This window comes from Lithobates pipiens, unplaced genomic scaffold, assembly GCF_037356315.1.
Source record: "Lithobates pipiens isolate NorthernLeopardFrog02 unplaced genomic scaffold, aLitPip1_a1.2 Scaffold_19, whole genome shotgun sequence".
NCBI lineage: Eukaryota > Metazoa > Chordata > Amphibia > Anura > Ranidae > Lithobates > Lithobates pipiens.
This window is the reverse complement of record NW_027507764.1, coordinates 193,536,576-193,554,207: the sequence shown is the minus strand read 5'-3', so window position 1 is coordinate 193,554,207 and position 17,632 is coordinate 193,536,576. Positions and strand designations below refer to the sequence as shown.

Below are 17,632 nucleotides of genomic sequence, written 5' to 3'. Positions count from 1 at the left end.
GAAGGGGACCCCCTGGAAAAGAAGGGTAGCGGCTGTTCTGTGCAAAACCATTGTATAGCATACCATAAGTATACCATGTTTCTTATTTAAAACAAAAAAAAAAGAATCTTCTGCCTCTGTCCACAGCTTAAAGGGGTTGTAAAGCTACATTTTTTTTATCAATATCTGATCTATATTAGGGGTGCAACGGATCAAAAAACTCACGGATTGGATCATTCCTCAGATCAGAGTCACGGATCGGATCATTTTTCGGATCAGCAAATAATAATTGAATTTGCAAAAACCTGTGAAAATGCCACCACCATATAGTCCCCACTGCAATATCCACGTCATCTCCCCAATGTAATATTGGTTGAGCATGGATGGGTATGGCTGGGTATTGGCAGGGTAAGTATCAGCAGGGTATTGCAGAATATTGGCAGGATAAGTATTGCAGAGTATGTATTGCCAGGGTATGTATTGCAGAGTATGTATTGCCAGGGTAAGTATTGCAGAATATTGTCAGGATAAGTATTGGCAGGGTATTGCAGAATATTGTCAGGATAAGTATTGGCAGGGTATTGCAGAATATTGGCAGGATAAGTATTGGCAGAGTATTGCAGAGTATTGGCAGGGTAAGTATTGCAGAGTATTGGCAGGGTATGTATTGCCAGGGTATGTATTGCAGAGTATTGGCAGGGTATTGCTGGGATGGCTGTGGCTGCCATCCGATTTCTCCCCTCCGCTGTACAGATCAGTACAGAGAGGAGAGAGAGGAACCGGCGTCATCATGTGATCGCTCCATCATGGAGCGATCACATTGTAAACAAAGACCAAGCTGGCCGCTGCTCCGGAACTCGGCTGAAGCCGCAGCCTTTCCTAATGCCGAGACCGTGGCGTGTGCCGATCCGAGTGGGGTGACCCGTTCTGATCGGTGCCCATCCGTTGCACCCCTAATCTATATGCAGCATAGATCAGGAATATAGCTGTTATTTCTGCAGAAATTTTCAATTTACCTGTTATTTGCATATGCTTTTTCTGAACTTCCTCCTTTAGTGTAGCTATGATCGCCTCAGCTTCCGGTTTTTAGAGCACGCTCTGTGCAGCAACGTCACGTCTTCAAACAAACTACAATTCCCTAGAAGCTTAGCGGCATCCAAGCCCATTCCCGCCTCCACGACACACCCATACACTGAATAAACATAAAGGGGGTGGTGTAAAGGCTGTGCTGTGGAGATCGTCATTCTGATAACATGGCATGGGAGACGGAGCTACAGTCTTAGACGCGCCCGCGGCTCCCCTGCCTCCCATGCCTGTGAATGTACACAGCGTCTCCCCGCAGGGATGTAGTCCCAAGGGAGGGGGCGAGCACACTGACTAACCCCCGCCAGAACGGCATGGATGATGGGAGCAAGCTGACAGAAGAGGAATAGGAAGTGAGAAATTCAGACAAAGAAAAAATACATTTAGAAGGAAAATGGAAGGAAAAGGTAAGTGAACCAACAAGGCACTAGCTTAAAGAAACCCAATTAGAAAATGAAAAACAAATCTTTACAGCCCCTTTAAATATTTGGTGTGAAATGATACAGAATGTTTAAGAACAGACTAAAACAGACTGTAATTGATAATACATTCCTTTTTCTCAGTTACCATGCAACAACCTGTATAGGTCACAACCTACAATATTTATAAAGCTTCGTACTTTCTTTGCCAAGTGCTTTAACAAAAGGATAATAAACCTATAATCCTCCAGTAATTTCAGCTATATTATATCTCCTTGTACTTAGAAAAATAACCTATTAGATATTTCAGACATAAAATAACTTGCATTAATAACTTTCGCATTACTTTTGCACATCAAAAAAATGAATTTTCTATAAGGCATTCTCTCTCCTGCAAAGTAGAAAAATAATGAGGATACTTCAACCGGATTATGCTTTATTTGTTAAATGAAAGCAATTAACTTTTCCTAATGTTTCTAAAGGTATATTGGGCTCATCGAAAAAAAAAGTTTTTTTAAGAACATCTTTTCATTTTCTTCATTTCAAGGGAATGCCTATTTGCAGCAGGTTAAAAAAACAAGGGGCTCTTGTGCATGAATTAAGACAGACGATTTTCCGAAAAGTCATGTCTTTGATTGCCTGCCTTGGTAGGCATGACAACTTCCCAAAGGCAAAATGCTTCTACAAGAACAAATCATGCAAGTTACCACATGGGAAATCAATATTTAATGCATGTGCTTCTACAAGAAAGAGGACTTTCACACATAAATAGCTATCTCGTCTTGTCCAGCTTGGCAAATTCTGTACTCTTCTTTGACGAATGTAAAATTACTTTGACCTGCTTTTAAGATTGAACGGATGAATTATCTGCCTGAATGTGATTGGGAGAGTCACATCTCATCACGGAAGAAAATGCTGACTTTAGAGAATACAGGCTATGAGTCCGCTTAACTCCCCCTGAAGGAAGTGGCCAAGGGTGACTTTATCCCAGAAGTGATTATTCATTCTGTATTAGAAACAATCAAATTTTACTTTGTAAATGCTACATCACCCACTTTTTTTCAAATCATGTTACAATGAAATTAGTCACTTTGTTTTTGTTTTTAGAGGGCAAATTATGTTTGTTTAAAAAAAAAAATCAGTAATTTGTCAATACATGGAAAAATAAGTTCAGTTTCCCAACACAAATTAATATTCATAGGTTTTGCTTACTATTTATCATTTTATATATACTATGATTTATTATAATTAATAAAAATGACGCAGAAAGCCTTGCAACATCGTAAGGTTACATATGAGACGCTATCACATTTAGAATAGCCTACTTATCAATCTGCTGAATGCTAGTTATAAGATTTTCTAATCAAAGCACTTGTGTGCTCCTATGTGGTCCCTTGCGTTCCAGTTTTGACAGCTCATTCAAATGGGCTGCAAAATGCACTGGGAAGTGCAAAAAGTAGTGCAAGCACTACCTTTGCAAAATGCACCAAACCAAACCACATGGTGCTGGAGTACCAAGCAGTTTGGTGGCCTCAAACGCATTGTGAGATGTGTTTGAGGTGCTATTAACAATTAATTTGCACTCACATGCATCTCACAAGGGCAGCGTGTTCATGTGTAATTAGGGACACGCCCATATAATAGGCCCTTCAAACATATGTGGTTGAGGGAGTGCATGTAAATCGCATGTGTTTCTGCACCTGAAGACACCCATAGACAAAACGTGTTGCTGCTTGACAGATGCACAGGGGGTGCCCATTGAGTCTTAATGGCACCCCAGTGCATCAGAAAACAGAGCATTTTCTTGTGCATGGAAATGAGAACCACATGGTACCAAAGCATTGCTGCAGTTTTAGAGAAGGGCCGGGGACTTTTTCCCTGTGTTTTCCGGTACAGCAGCCTATTCAAATTAACAGAAACGCATACATGTGAAGCTAGGCTTAAAGTGGTTCTAAAGCTTAAACCTTTTTTACTTTAATGCATTCCTTGCATTAAGGTAAAACATTTTTTAGATACCAGTACACCCCCTCCCCCCTTTACTTATCTGAGCCCTCATTTGATCCAGCACTGTGCCCGTCTGTAGCTCTTCTCTCCCTTCACTTCCGATTCTCATTGGCTTTGCTGATCTAGTGGGAGCCATTGGCTGCTGTCAATCAAAGCCAGTGAGGAGGAGACAGGGCCAAATCCAGCTGTCTGTGTCAACAGATGCAGACACCAAGGCTAGGGAGCAAGCCCACAAGTGCCCCCATAGAAAGCAGTTTTCTATGGGGGCACTTGGCGAGGGGAGGAACCAGAAGCGCTGGCGGGGGACTCCAAAGGAGGAGGTATGGTGCTGCTCTGTGTAAAAAGGTAAGCGTAAACCTATGTTTTTTTGTTTGTTTTTTAAAGAGCATTTATTATCAATTTAAGCAAGAGACATCTAGAACAACTGGCAAGAAGTATAACAATTTTCAGTTTATTAGTTCAGTTCAAAAAAGCAGCACATACTGTAGATACCTTTAACTAGTAAGGAAATCTGATATCTCTGGGGTTGTCTGCATTCAGGTACAAACCAATACTAAATTATAATAAATTCAGGAGTGTTGAATCACCTGCTGTCCCTTTATCTCTCAGAGACTCCGGTGGTGAAATTTCCCCATAGTAGATTTCATCTCCCACTAACCATAATGAAGGTGTCAATGTCTTGCGGCATGACTAACTATTTATCTGTTTATCCTACCTGACTGAAGAACCGCTATGGGAACATAACACCATCATTCAGCTTTATAATGGGCGCTCAGCTGGATGGAATTGGGAATTCTGGTGGGAATCTCTCACCACTGGTGTCCAAGACATACAGTATATAAGAAGCCAGTATGCAATTCATCTTGCTAGCATCAAAACAACACGTAGATATTTATTTGAGTAGAAAAAACCTTTAACAACCCTACAGTACCCTGACAACAAAAGAACTGTAGAAGAGAGACTGAATGCATAGATTAAACTTATCTTTTTCACAGCTCACTCTTGCATTATTAGTGTGCATCAGGGATTATGTACTGGCTTCAGGGAGCCTGGAGGAACTGGATAATAGTTTAACAAGCAGCTAAAAGGTATCTGCAGGCATCTTCGAGTGTCTGCTGAAAGCTCACAAAGAAAAAAACTCTTTTGGAGACTTAGAGCCAAAATAAACAATGCCTAAACTGAGAAGTTATTAGTACTTTCTATTGCAGTAAATGAGAGCGATGGAACACAAGGAGCTCTTTATGATTAATTTGATGATTAATAAAATATATACAGATTAGAGATAGTGTGAAGCTGAGAATGGGGTGGGGGTCTTTGGATGTTTACCAGTCATGTATCACAGCAAGTGTACTTTAATTTTATATCATGAAAACCTCCCTAATTACCCTTTAAAGATTAACTACTGGAACAAAAGCTTGTTGAAATATATTTCTCCATAGTCATAAAGGATATAAATTCACTTTTTGTGCAGTAAATACCCTTTTAAACAGTTATTACCTTCTACATGCAATAGTGATATCATCACTGTGCTGTATGTAGTCTGTGCAGAGAGCAGAGCTGTGGGAGGGACCCAGTAGGTTCTCCCACTACAGGCTGTCAGCAGAAAACTACAGGAAGGGGAGGATACAAGACCAACCACCCTGCACAAGGGGGAAGAGTAGAAGTGACCAGTCTGTATTAGTTCCTGTACAAAGGCACACACTGGATTACTGCACAGATCTCAAAGAAATACACAAAGAAAACCAAGAATCATAAGAATACACAAGTCTTATTTTGGCAATATTTGCTGGTCCTGGAGTCAAGCTTTAAGTGCAGCTGTAAATTAACATATAGCAGGTTGTCCTGTCCTACTAAGGTATACAAGTAGCTGAGGTGGAGGTTTTAGTGTACTAAGGTTCAAACAGAGCTAAATGTCAAATTTTTTTTAGATGGTTCTCTATTTTATGTCATGAGTTTTTAGCTTTAAATGGAATTGAGATAAAAAAATAAGAAACATTTCAAACAACACTTCTCCCTATTTAAACAAAATGAAAATGTAGAATATTAAACAAAACTCAAATTCAAAAAGACAGCCCTGCCCAAACATAATATCCTAGGTACAAGTACAACCTGGTGGGCTGGGTAAGCTCCTGGCTTCTTATAAATCTCAAATTCCCCTTGGGAAAAAAAATATATGGGAGTTGTGGGTGTACCAGCTGAGCAAGCATCAGTACCTTCTACTGCATTCTCCATAATAACAATGGAATCAAAGAAACTACAGGACAGGAAGTCTAGGTGTCGCTCTCCACCACACCGATTTGAAATAAAATGAGTTTGAAAAATCTCCTGAAGCTTTATTTACCCTTGATTCACACCTATGCATTTTTTTGTGCGTTTTGCAGAAAGACACTACAGTCCATTTAACATGGGGGGTTATTTACTAGTACTGAAGAGGGCAAAATCGGGTGCAGCTCTTCATAGAAACCAATCAGCTTTCGGGTTTTATTGTCAAAGCCCAATTGAACAATCTGAAATTAGAAACTGCACAACTGCACCAGACTGAGTGCTCCAGGTTTAGTAAATTTCCCCCACTGTGTACCTAGTTTGTGAGTTTTGATATGGTTCGTTCTTCTTTTAAAAGGGTCAGGGACTTTTTTTTCTCGCAAAAGTTTGAGTTTTGCATGTAATAAACTTCAATGCACCAAAAATGCAAGTGTTGCGTATTTAATGTGTTATGTTTTTTTTTGGGCTAATAGGAAAGAATATAGAAAAACAAGGAGGGTGCACCGACCTTTGTGCATTAACAAAGATAAAATGTATTTAAATAGTATGTGCAAGAGTCATACTCACAAACAAACATTTAAAAAGGCTTAACTTAGCTCCACAAAATTGAAACTGTATCTTCTGCAACCTGGCCCGGTTATAAGGAGGAAACAGATGGTATTACAAACAGCTTATGCATTACAAGGGAGTACCCTCTTCATCAGAGCCTCAGCGATAAAAATAGTGCCTGCAACACTAGTGCCATTGCTGAGGCTCTGATGAAGAGGGTACTTCCTCGTAACGCTTAAGCAGTTTGTGTTACCATCTGGTTCCTCCTTATATCCGGTCCAGGTTCCAGAAGATGCAATTAAGGCTTTTAAATGTTTGTTTTTGAGTATGACTCTTGCTTTTACTATTTAAACAAATTGTATCTTTGGTAATGTGCAAGGTCGTTGCAACCTCCCTGTTTTTCTATATGTTTCAGCTCTAAGGACACCCATTGTTCTGAGGAGGGCAGCAAGACCTATGACTTTTCCTATTCTATCCAAAGGGTTGGCTACACCACTTACATATGGAATAAGCTCCTGAGTGCAGGAGATTGCTTTGTGTTAATAGGAAAGTATGACAGTTCTGCTCATAGAAAGTGACTTTGATGCAATTTTACATTCTGGCACTCAAGTCCCATCAAAGTTACATCAAAGTAGTGCAAGAACCTTTATGTGTCCAAAGTCACATGTTAGGGTTAAGCATTAGGGTTTGAGTTTGAGGTAATTGTTAGGGCTAGTGGTAATTGTTAAGGTTGGAACGCTAATCCTAACAATTACCGTTAACCCTAACCCAAATTATTACAGCTAACTCTAACCCTAATGAATACAGCTAACTTTAACCCCAGACGAAGGGAAAATAGGACCACCATACATCTGGATTTGGCGGACAGAAGATTGAAAAAGCAGCGGGTGACAGCTGACATCTGCTGCCCCATAGGCCCATGTGAAAGGGCCCCACTGCTAACGCTGACCCTAACAATTACCGCTAATACCAACCCTAATTACCACTAATTCGAACCCTTAACACTAACCCTTTATCCAAACCAAAGCCCTTTAGCCTAAATCTTTATCCTAACCCTAACATGCAACTTTGGACACACAAAGGATTCCTGCACTACTTTGATGCGACTTGAGTGCCAGAGTTTAAAGTTGCATGAAAGTTGCACTCCATGAACAGAACTGTCATACTTTCCTATTAGCTAAAAAAAAAACGTGCAAAGCGCATGAAAAACACAAAACGTACCACAAAACATTCCAGAAAATGCATCAACTGTAACGTACATAGATGTGAACCTAGCCTTGGCCATGAAGCCTATTAAAATACATTTTACGTAAACCAGCTTGCAACTTATGCTCATTGGCCCCTTTCATATGGGAAAGCAGTATATGTAACATGCAGAGACTAATTACATCATACCACACTGGAAAAACTATAGATATTCTAAATCTATTTAAATGTAACCACTAAAACAATAAGCTCTCCAAGACAACAGAACTAGAAAATGAAATGCAACTGATGGCTATAGTTCTACATTACACATTGGCTTAGCAGAAAGAAACTCTTACCCGACGGTTGGAGACACTTAAGAGGGGTAAACTCTCTTTCCATTCTTAGGGTATTAATTTCACCTGGAGATAGATACATGCACAAATAATGCGTTTTAATTACAAACCATGAGTTTTTCCTTTTTACAGTATAACTTTTAAGAGGTCATGTCACTTGATTATAGCTTGTCCAGGATGTGGGGAATAATAAAAGGAATCTTATACTGAAGCCTTTGCTCTTTGATAACTTTGTGACATTCTGGTTGCAGCTATTCAATTTGCTTAGCTGTGCTATTTTTCACACACTCAACTCTGTGAAAATGGAATTTGAAGCTACATATCTGTTCTATCTAGAGTTGTAAATGAGCTCTCAACCCAGACGATGAATGTCCAGCAGAGAACTGAGATCACCTTCAGATCGATTACATAGTGTGCCTTCAGCAGTAACATAACTACAGTTCTAGTGTATTACATAGTCCACACTCATCGAAATACAAAGTTATGTCTGTCTTCAATCCCCTTTCATCATTTATTTCAGATTTTATATTATTAAATCATAATAATATTCCCATCTGAATAAAACTATTCTTGTCAATCATTTTACACAGTTCTCTTGCTATATAAGTGTACAATTTCCACTTCTGAAAGCTTGTAAGAGGTGTGCAGCAATCAAGTGAAGGGCACCTTAAGGTGCTCCAACCCAAACTACTGTAAACATCTAATATTAAAATTTTCACTCTTCTTGGTAGTGTTAAGGAGCTTGCATGCCTTCTATACTCTCCCACATCCCATTAAAGTGACTCGGTGGTGTGCCACTAGAAATGTAGATGGCTGGCCAGCTCTTGAAGGTGGCGAACGTTTTCTTCACCTACCGTCAAAGCCATCTCCAGTGTTGTTATATGCAAATGTCATCACTTTCTGGTAATGTTGCGAGCTGGCCCTACTCCACCAGTCTCCCACCCCTTCCTATTAGCACACCACCAAGATTAGCATTTGAATGGTCAATAAAATAGTATGGAAGGAGACGGCTGCACCCACTTAAAGTGGTTGTACACCCTGTACAACCACTTTTTCCTACAGGTAAGACAATGTTAAGGCTTACTTGTAGGTGCTTGAAATATGTAGAGGTTTAGGAGATATTTACTAAAAAAAAGACGAGCATTGATGACTATGGTGCATGCACTCCTTAGAGACGGCACATCTTGCCATTTCTAATAGGGGTCATGCCGTAACTGGCGGCTCCTGCGCACGTTGCGTGGGAGTGACGCCACGCGACTCCGGCCAGTCATAGAGCGGGAGTTCACGGCCCGGAAAAGGAAGAGGGGCGAAGATGGACGCTCCCTGCTTGTGGAGAAAACTGAGACATCGCAGGCTTCGGTGTCAGGTAAGTGACACATAATAGGCTACTATGCGATGCATTACCATTATGCTTTAGCTTTGCAGGGAAATAAAGAGGAAGTAAAACTCACCAGGGTTTACCTCCTCTTTAAAAGGTATGTATGTATTTGCATTTGATTTCTGTAAGTATTTTACAAGCTCCAAGATATGACAGGTATACTTTAAAAGGTTAGTTTTTAGGCAAATCAATAACATTATATTTATATTACTTATAACCATTTGTGTTGTGAAGTACATATATTTCTTGTGAATGCCAAGGTTCTGTATTTGGAATCACATGCACCCAACCAGTGGCCTGCGGAGCCCTCTGATGTGGCCCGTGACCATCTGCTCCGGGTTGGCAAGCTCAGATCGTGCATTGCCGACCCACCATCCAAGAGCATCAGTGTTGTGAATGGAGGTGGCAGTCGAGGAAGCAAGCGGGTGTGGAGCAGAGCCACATAAACCAATGCTTCCTATATAGCACCGGCTCCTGTCATAGACGGAGTAGATTAATCGCCAAGAATCGTTATAGCGATTTTTTCCCTGATCTTTGGTATGCAGAGAATTTTCTCTCAGCTGTCAAAAGTCAAAGTCTGGGCAGTCTGCCAAGTTCTAAAACATTCTATCAGTGGAATGTTAAGTCTAAACATTGTATCAATTTGTCTTTTACATCAAAGGAATAGACTTCTGTATGTAAATTAGGAACATTTAACCACTTAAACACTAAACCTTTTTCAAACAGTTGTTTTCAAGTTAAAATCATTTTTTTTTTGCTAGAAATTTCTTAGAACCCCCCAAACATATTTTTTATATATATATATATATATATATATATATATATATATATATATATATATATATATATATATATATATATATATTTTAGTAGAGACCCTAGAGAATAAAATGGTGGCTGTTGCAATGTTTTATGTCACACTGTACTTGCTCAGCGGTCTTTCAAATGCAATTTTTTTAGAAAAAATTACTTTAATGAATTAAAAAAAAAAAAAAAAAAAAACAGTAAAGTTAGCCCAATTTTTTTTGTATAATGTGAAAGATTTTACACCGTGAGAATCGTTCCAGAATTGTGATCTTTATTCTAAGCAAAAAAACTGTGAATCTCATTTTGGCCATAATCGTGCAGCTCTAAGCCCTTGTACACACGGTCGGATATTCCGATGGACAATGTCCGATAGGACCGTGTTGTTGGATAATCCGACAGTGTGTGGGCTCCATCGGACTGTTTCCATTGGAGCATTCCAACGGACCAAGTTTTCCAACTTGTCTATAAAATTTTCTGACAACATGCTCCGATCGGACTTTGTCCGATCATGTGTAGAGAATTACGATCGGACAAAGTGCCACGCATGCTCAGATCAAATTCCTAGACCAAAGCTATTGGCTACTAGCCTGAATGTAGTCACGTCCTAACGAAATAATGTCATCACGTTAAGTACGATCGGATTTTCTGACAACTTTGTCCGACTGTGTGTATGCAACAGTTTCGGACAAAATCCGACGGATTTGGTTGTCGAAATGACCGATCGTGTGTACAAGGGCTAAGATGGAGTGATACCAAATGCACGCTGCCTGGGACAGCAACAGTCTGCGATACCTGAATGGAAGAATGTTATTTTAAAGGTACGTTTATTACTAAAATCACTGTGTATATTGGGCATCTCTGTTCTGCAGTGGTTACTGGGCTGCTTTCAAACTGATCCACAGGGTTAGCTGCACTGTGTCAGAGTCCCATGTTCCACTTGTATTGCTTGATAAAGGAGCATGGCTGCTGCAACACATGCAGCATGCATGCTCGAAAATGCATTGCACTCCAGTGACACCATCTCTCCACACCACCTGCGCACCAAGCTTCACTCTGGACTCCTCCACTGTATGACCAGCTTCCCGTCACAGTGGTGACCAGCGGGGATCCGAGCGCTTGCGGAGACAGGAGCGGAGGAACTTGACTTCCCACCGATGTTACCTCTCGGGACTTTACTTACAGATGTTCCTTTCTAATTCTTCTAACATGTGAGTTGCCAAATGTATCATTGAATAAATAGTTTTTACCCCTGCACTTAGAGGTGCCTATCCCCTTTGTTTTTAGATTTCTGTTATTACTTGCGTGTTTGGTGCGCTTTCAGAAAGTGTGCCACACCTGCAGGATATAACAGAAGTCTGTGGCAAAGTGCAGCTGACCCACAGAAAAGCCACAGGTGCACTGTGCCACACCTGCGGTGTGGGTAAACCGCAGCGCATTACTGTGAAAGCAGCCTTAGATCCCTTTTCACACAACTGATCCGACTCAATCGTACCCTCCATTCACCTCTATGGATCAACAGATGTAACTGGACTTGTGTCCGTTTACGATGTAGCTCCTGCTGGATTTTAGGTACCCCTGCCTACCTTCAATCTGATCTGCAAAAAAAAACAGAAGGGGATCTGTCCCCTTCCATCTGGTTGGATCGGATCAGAGGGCCCATAGAGTAGAGTGGGCTGTGTCTGTGTCTACTCTGCATATGCAGAGTGGACAAGGACCTGTTATCCACATGCTTTGCTTATTGTGGTCTGCAACCGGTTACCAAGAAGCTTAAGTGGCCCTCACTCTTCAAAAGGTTGGGCACCCCTGTTTTAGAGCCTCTCCCATCCCAAACTGTTTGGCTCACTCTTACTTTGTCCATCTTTAGGCAATCCATGAAAACTTCCCATTTCAGGAAAGTCTATCTCACTTCTAGCAAACAACTAAATTTGACTTTCATGAACAGCTCATACCCACACAGTTACCACCATTTGTACCACTTGCCTTTACCTCTAGATTGTAAGCTTTCATGAGCAAGGCCCTTCTAATCCTCTTCTCTTGAACTGTAATGTAACTGTACTGTCTCCCTATATAGTACCACATATATTTCCCTATACAGTAAAACCTTGGATTGCGAGCATAATTAGTTCCAGGAACATGCCTGCAATCCAAATCTCTTGCATATCAAAGCAAATTTCCCCATAAGAAATAATGTTAACTCAGATGATTCATTCCACAACCATATATTCATATGTCCCTCAGTCCATATATAACGATTATAGCAATGTGATAGGTTGTGTAACCATAAAATGTCCATCCACAAATGAAAGCCTCCACAAGGGGATTAGAAGCAAAATCCAGCAGGCGGTCCAGAGTTTAAAAGAGAAGAGAGGCGCCTCTAAGTGTAGCAATATGTTACAAAATTTTATACCTTCATTAAATGTAATCATATTGCTACACTTAGAGGCTCCTCTCTTCTCTTTTCTACTCAGTTGTGACATGATGCTACTTGTATGTCAAGTCAAAATGTATTAAAAAAAATGTTGCTCATCTTGCAAAATGCTCTCAAACCAAGGTTTTACTGTATAGTGCCAACAGCACAGATCTAATATATTGCAGCCACAAATGTTTTCTGTTTTAGGCTTTTTTTCCCCCTTTATTTTCACCTGGTGTGGCCATTTACACACTTCCTGTCTTAGGGTCCTTTCAGACGGGCCAGATCAGTGATAAACCGCCCCATGGATATCCGCTTGCACAGCGGGGATCGCCGGAGCGATCTCTGCTGAGCAGGGAGATGACAGGTCCGTCTCTGCACACTGCGCAGGGACGGACCTATCACAGCGCCGCTCTCCCCTATGGGAGATCGGATGAGGACGGACCGCAGTGTCCGTCGTCACCCGATCCGATGATGGATGGAAAAATAGCTTTTTCCTCCGTCACACTTTTTCGGATCGGAGCGGGTCGGATTTCAGCGGACATGTCACCGCTGACATCCGACGCTCCATAGAGCTCTATGGAGCATCCGTTCAAGTCCGCCTGAAAAACTGACAGGCGGATCTGAACGGATCGGTAGTGTGAAAGGGGCCTTAGGGTGTGTTCAATCAACTGAGAAACCTCTGGACAGTAGTACTGTGTTAGATGCACTAGCAGATTTAGATGTACTCAACTAACAAATAAAACACTTCAGCTAACACTTTTTAGGGTCCATGCACACTAGGCAGCTGAAAAAAATGACAAAACATCTGCCAGAAAATGCAGCATAAAAAACGATCTTAGTGACTCATATTGCACAAGAATTCATGAGAGTTTATGGGCATTTGTTTTTAAAAGCGTTTTTTTCCCCCAAAAACATTTCCCTCTACTCATTTTTCATTATATTCAATTTACAATGTAAAATGATGTCTATTAGCACTTAGGCGGGTTTATAAGCATTCAGGCATTTTTTGAGCTCAGAAACCACTCTTTAGAACCCGACTTTGCAGGGGTCTTTTTTTCTGCCTCAGAATTCCCCTGCCATTAAACTCCCGGAAATGCCTATCACATTGGTTAACAGAGGGGAGTGGTGTCATAAGTGATCACAAGTGTAACACCAACTACAGATCAAACGTAGGTTAGGATTGGAGCTTCCTTGGCTGTAAGGCCCCTTTCACACAGCCACTTGATGCAGTCACCAGATTCCAGTGGCAGGAATCAGCGGATTCTTGTGGTTGTCATGACTGGGGCATGCAGACAGCAGAAGCCTCTCAGCCTATATAAACTAATGACAGGCTGACAGCGCCAGCCACACAAGCTGTTACCTGCAGTTGGGGATGAATGTCCAAGCCTGAAAGCTTTGTGTGTGCCTACATACCAACAAAGGAGGCCTATGTTAGCCTGTCATTAGTTTATATAAGCTGAGTGGCCACTGCTATTCGCATGCGTCAGTCATTCCACCTGCAAGAATCTGCCGCTGGAATCTGAAGAATGCAGCTAACAGTAACCGTTACTCTGAGACCCTTTTCACACCGAGAGCGTTTTGCAGGCGCTATAGCGTTAGAAATAGTGCCTGCAAAACGCCCTAAAGAAGCTGCACCATTGTGTGTAGTGTGAAAGCCCCGAGGGCTTTCACACTACAGCGGTGAGCTGGCAGGACGTCAGAAAAAAATCCTGCCAGCAGCTTCTTTGGAGCGGTGAAGGAGCGGTGTGTTTACCGCTCCTCCACCGCTGCTGCCCATTGAAATCAATGGGGCAGCGCTGTAATGCCGCCGGCAAAACGCCGCTATTGCGGCGTATTACTGGCGGTTTTAACCCTTTCGCGGCCGCTAGCGGGGAGTAAAAGCGTCCCGCTAGCGGCCGAAATGCGCCGCAAATCCGCCGGTAAAACGCTGCTAAAAATAGCGGCGTTTTACCGCCAACGCAAGGTGCGGTGTGGTGTGAAAGGGGTCTTAAACTTCAGACTAACCGCCACCGCTCTCTTCTCAGAGAATTCCAAAAACGTAGTGATCAATGGTCATGTGATCACTCAGTCCCCAGTGCAGGGGACAGCTGCAGAATCGGACCCATGCTGCAATGATGGAGGGGAGTATGTATGTTTGGGTTTTTTTTTTTTTTTGGATCCCCACACTCCTCTAACTTATTTCTGCATATTTACTGCATCCTTTAGAATATCATGCTGACTGGCAGCACAGCTCAAGTAGGGAGAGAAACAGGCTTTTATGTCAGGACATTTTTTTCTTCTTCTTCTTAGAGTAGACCTCACTGGCTACAGAAAAAACAAATAGGTTTTGGGGAAACAAGTAGGCTACGTGAAAAAAATGATTATCTTGGCAAATAAAGTTTGCAGTAAAGTGGAAGCAAACTCCCATCGATTGTCTGTACCTCTAGGTAAGCCTATAATAATGCACCGTTTAGGAGATATTTACTGCATAAGCAGCCAATGAAGTCATTGGCGCATGCGCTCTTAAAGAATGGCCACCAGTGCCATTTCTTCAGAGCCCTGTGCCAAGAACAGCAGCCCCACGTGTAAGGGAGTGCCATCACTCTTGCAGATAGAAAAGGTTAGAGAGATTCTACAATTATAAAAGAGGAACTGAACTCCCTGAAGCAGATCTCTCCCCATTATTGAAGCCCCCAGCAAATAGAACAGTGAATAGAACAGTGAATAGCACAGTAATGACATTACCCAAACTTGCTCCAAATCCCATGAAACTAGCAGTCAGGACCATCACATGCCTTATTCTCAGTGCATAAATACAGTTACTGTTTGATGCTGTAGGCATAAGTAGAGGTCAACCGATATGGGTTTTTCTCTGGCCGATGCCGATATTTCGAAATTGCAGCGGCCGATGGCCGATATATGATGCCCGAATTTTTTGGGTCGATATGTCAGGCCGATTTTTTATTTTTTTCCTTCTTTTTTTCCCCCTTCATCTCATAAAACCTAACAGAGACCTTTCACACTGGGGCATTTTTCAGGTGCTTTTGGGCTAAAAATAGCATCTGTAAAGTGGCTGCAAAACGGCTCCCCTGCAATCTGTGTGAAAGACAGAGTGCTTTCACATTGAGGCGATGTGCTGGCAGGATGTTAAAAAAAAAAGTCCTGCAAGCAGCACCTTTGGAGTGGTGTACACCGCTCCTCCACCACTCCTGCCCATTGAAATGAATGGGCAATACTGCCAAAGCGCATGCAATGCGCTTTGGCAGCGGTGCTTCACAGGTGCATTTAACCTCTTCCTTGGCCGCTAGCTGAGTTATATGCGCCCCACTAGCAGCTCAATAGCGGCGCTAAAATGATGGTAAAGCGCTGATAAAACTAGCAGCGTTTTACCGTCAACGCCTGCCCGCTCCAGTGTGAAAGCAGCCTTAAGTAATAAGTGATACAGCAAATTTCTTACATTTAAACATTTATTAAACAAATCAAACCTCCAATCAGTTCATTTGTATGTATAATTTAGATTTTAAAAAAAACTATATATTAAATACACAAAAACAGGTAATGAAAACTTTTGGACGAAAAAAAATGGGCTAACTTTATTGTTTTAGTTTTTTTTTTTTAAATCATTAGTGTATTTTTTCCAAAAAAATTGCATTTGAAAGATCTCTGCGCAAATACCGTTTGACATAAAATATTGCAACAACCGCTATTTTATTCCGTAGGGTCTCTGCTAAAAAAAATATATAATTTTTGGGGGTTCTAAGGGATTTTCTAGCAGAAAATACAGGACTTTTACTTGTAACCAACAAGTGTCAGAAAAGATTAAGGGCCGGTTCACACTGCGGGCGATGCGAGGCGACACGACTTGCCTCGCCGCAATCTGACAAGTCGCCCCCGTTCTGTACAATGGAACCGTTCTGAGAGGAGCGACTCGAGTCGCTCCGACTCAGAAAAAAGGTTCCTGTACTACTTCTGGGCGACCTCGGGGCGACTTGCATTGACTTCTATACAGAAGTCATTTGCAAATCGCCGCTGAGGTCGCGGCGAGGCAAGTCGGTGTCGCCTCGCATCGCCCGCAGTGTGAACCGGCCCTTAGTCTTTAAATAAACTGAGAACTCTACACACAGAGCTCAGCTCATTCATAAGTGTAAACATTGTATCTCTTTGGTGTTTTCTTGGCAGACTGCCCAGAGAGGAGACAAGTTCCTCCATGGAAAATTTCAGGCAACTTGCATTGACTTCTATTACAGAAGTAATTTGCAAGTCGCTCTGAAGTTATAATCAGCCTTTTTATCAGCACAATTGGCTGATGCCGATTAATTAAAAACCGCCAAATATCGGTCGATATATCGGCCGGCCAATATATCGGTCGACCTCTAGCCACAAGAGTAACTAGGCACCCTTCCATACCAAAAGTGTTCTGTATTTTCAGGAGGTATTCAAGACAAAGGATACCTTTTTCAGAATGCTGCTTAGGCCCCTTTCACACTGCCGCGACTTGATTTTGCCACGATTTCAGGGAATGCCTGTGTAAACCTGAGGTCTATGAATCTCAACTTGCATCAAAGTCAGACCAAAGTAGTACAGGGACTACTTTGAAGTCACACAAATATGAATGGTACACATTGGAAATCATAGGGTATGACTTGTCATGCAACTTTGCAGTCACAAGACAAGTCGCGCAAGTATGAAAGGGGCCTTAGGCCCCATTCACACCTGAGCGTTTTGTAGCTTGAAGCCTAAAGCTACAAAACGCTAGAGGGGAAAAAATCTATTATTCTCAATGGAGATGGTCCACATCTCCACTCCATGTCGCCTGAAGTCGAAAGCCTGAAGCTCAAACAAGTTCCGGACCCTTTTTTGTCGCTCGAATGGAGCAGATTTGGGCGTTTTTCTTCTTTTTACATTGGTGACCTTTTGCCCTGCACAAAATCATGGCAAAACGCTGTAAAAAATGCAGTGAAATCGCGGTAAAAACCGCAGCTAAAAACACAGCAAAATCGCTGTAAATTCGCGCGATTTTCTGCTTGAAAACGCTACGCTCAGGTGTGAATGCAGCCTTAGGCTGGGTTCACACTGCTGCGGTGACGAGATGCAGTGCAAATCACATCCGATCTCTGTGCGATGCGAGTTCAGCCATACAGATAGTATGGCTGAATTCGCATCGCATCCGGCCCAAACTCGCACAGGACCCTTTTTTGGTCCGCAGCAGAATCGGATC

The 17,632-nt window shown here is 41.9% G+C and overlaps 1 protein-coding gene across 2 annotated transcripts in view; it reads right to left on the bottom strand.

Annotated features, from left to right (window-relative positions):
• The window catches only part of TPK1 (thiamin pyrophosphokinase 1), an 805,392-nt gene that overhangs the window by 770,462 nt on the left and 17,298 nt on the right, over positions 1–17,632 (bottom strand). For both annotated transcript variants that reach the window (XM_077491603.1, XM_077491602.1), the window contains exon 2: positions 7,841–7,903. In XM_077491603.1, coding sequence (XP_077347729.1) covers positions 7,841–7,883 — 43 coding nt within the window. In that variant the 5' untranslated portion in view covers positions 7,884–7,903. The remainder of the gene's footprint in view (positions 1–7,840; positions 7,904–17,632) is intronic.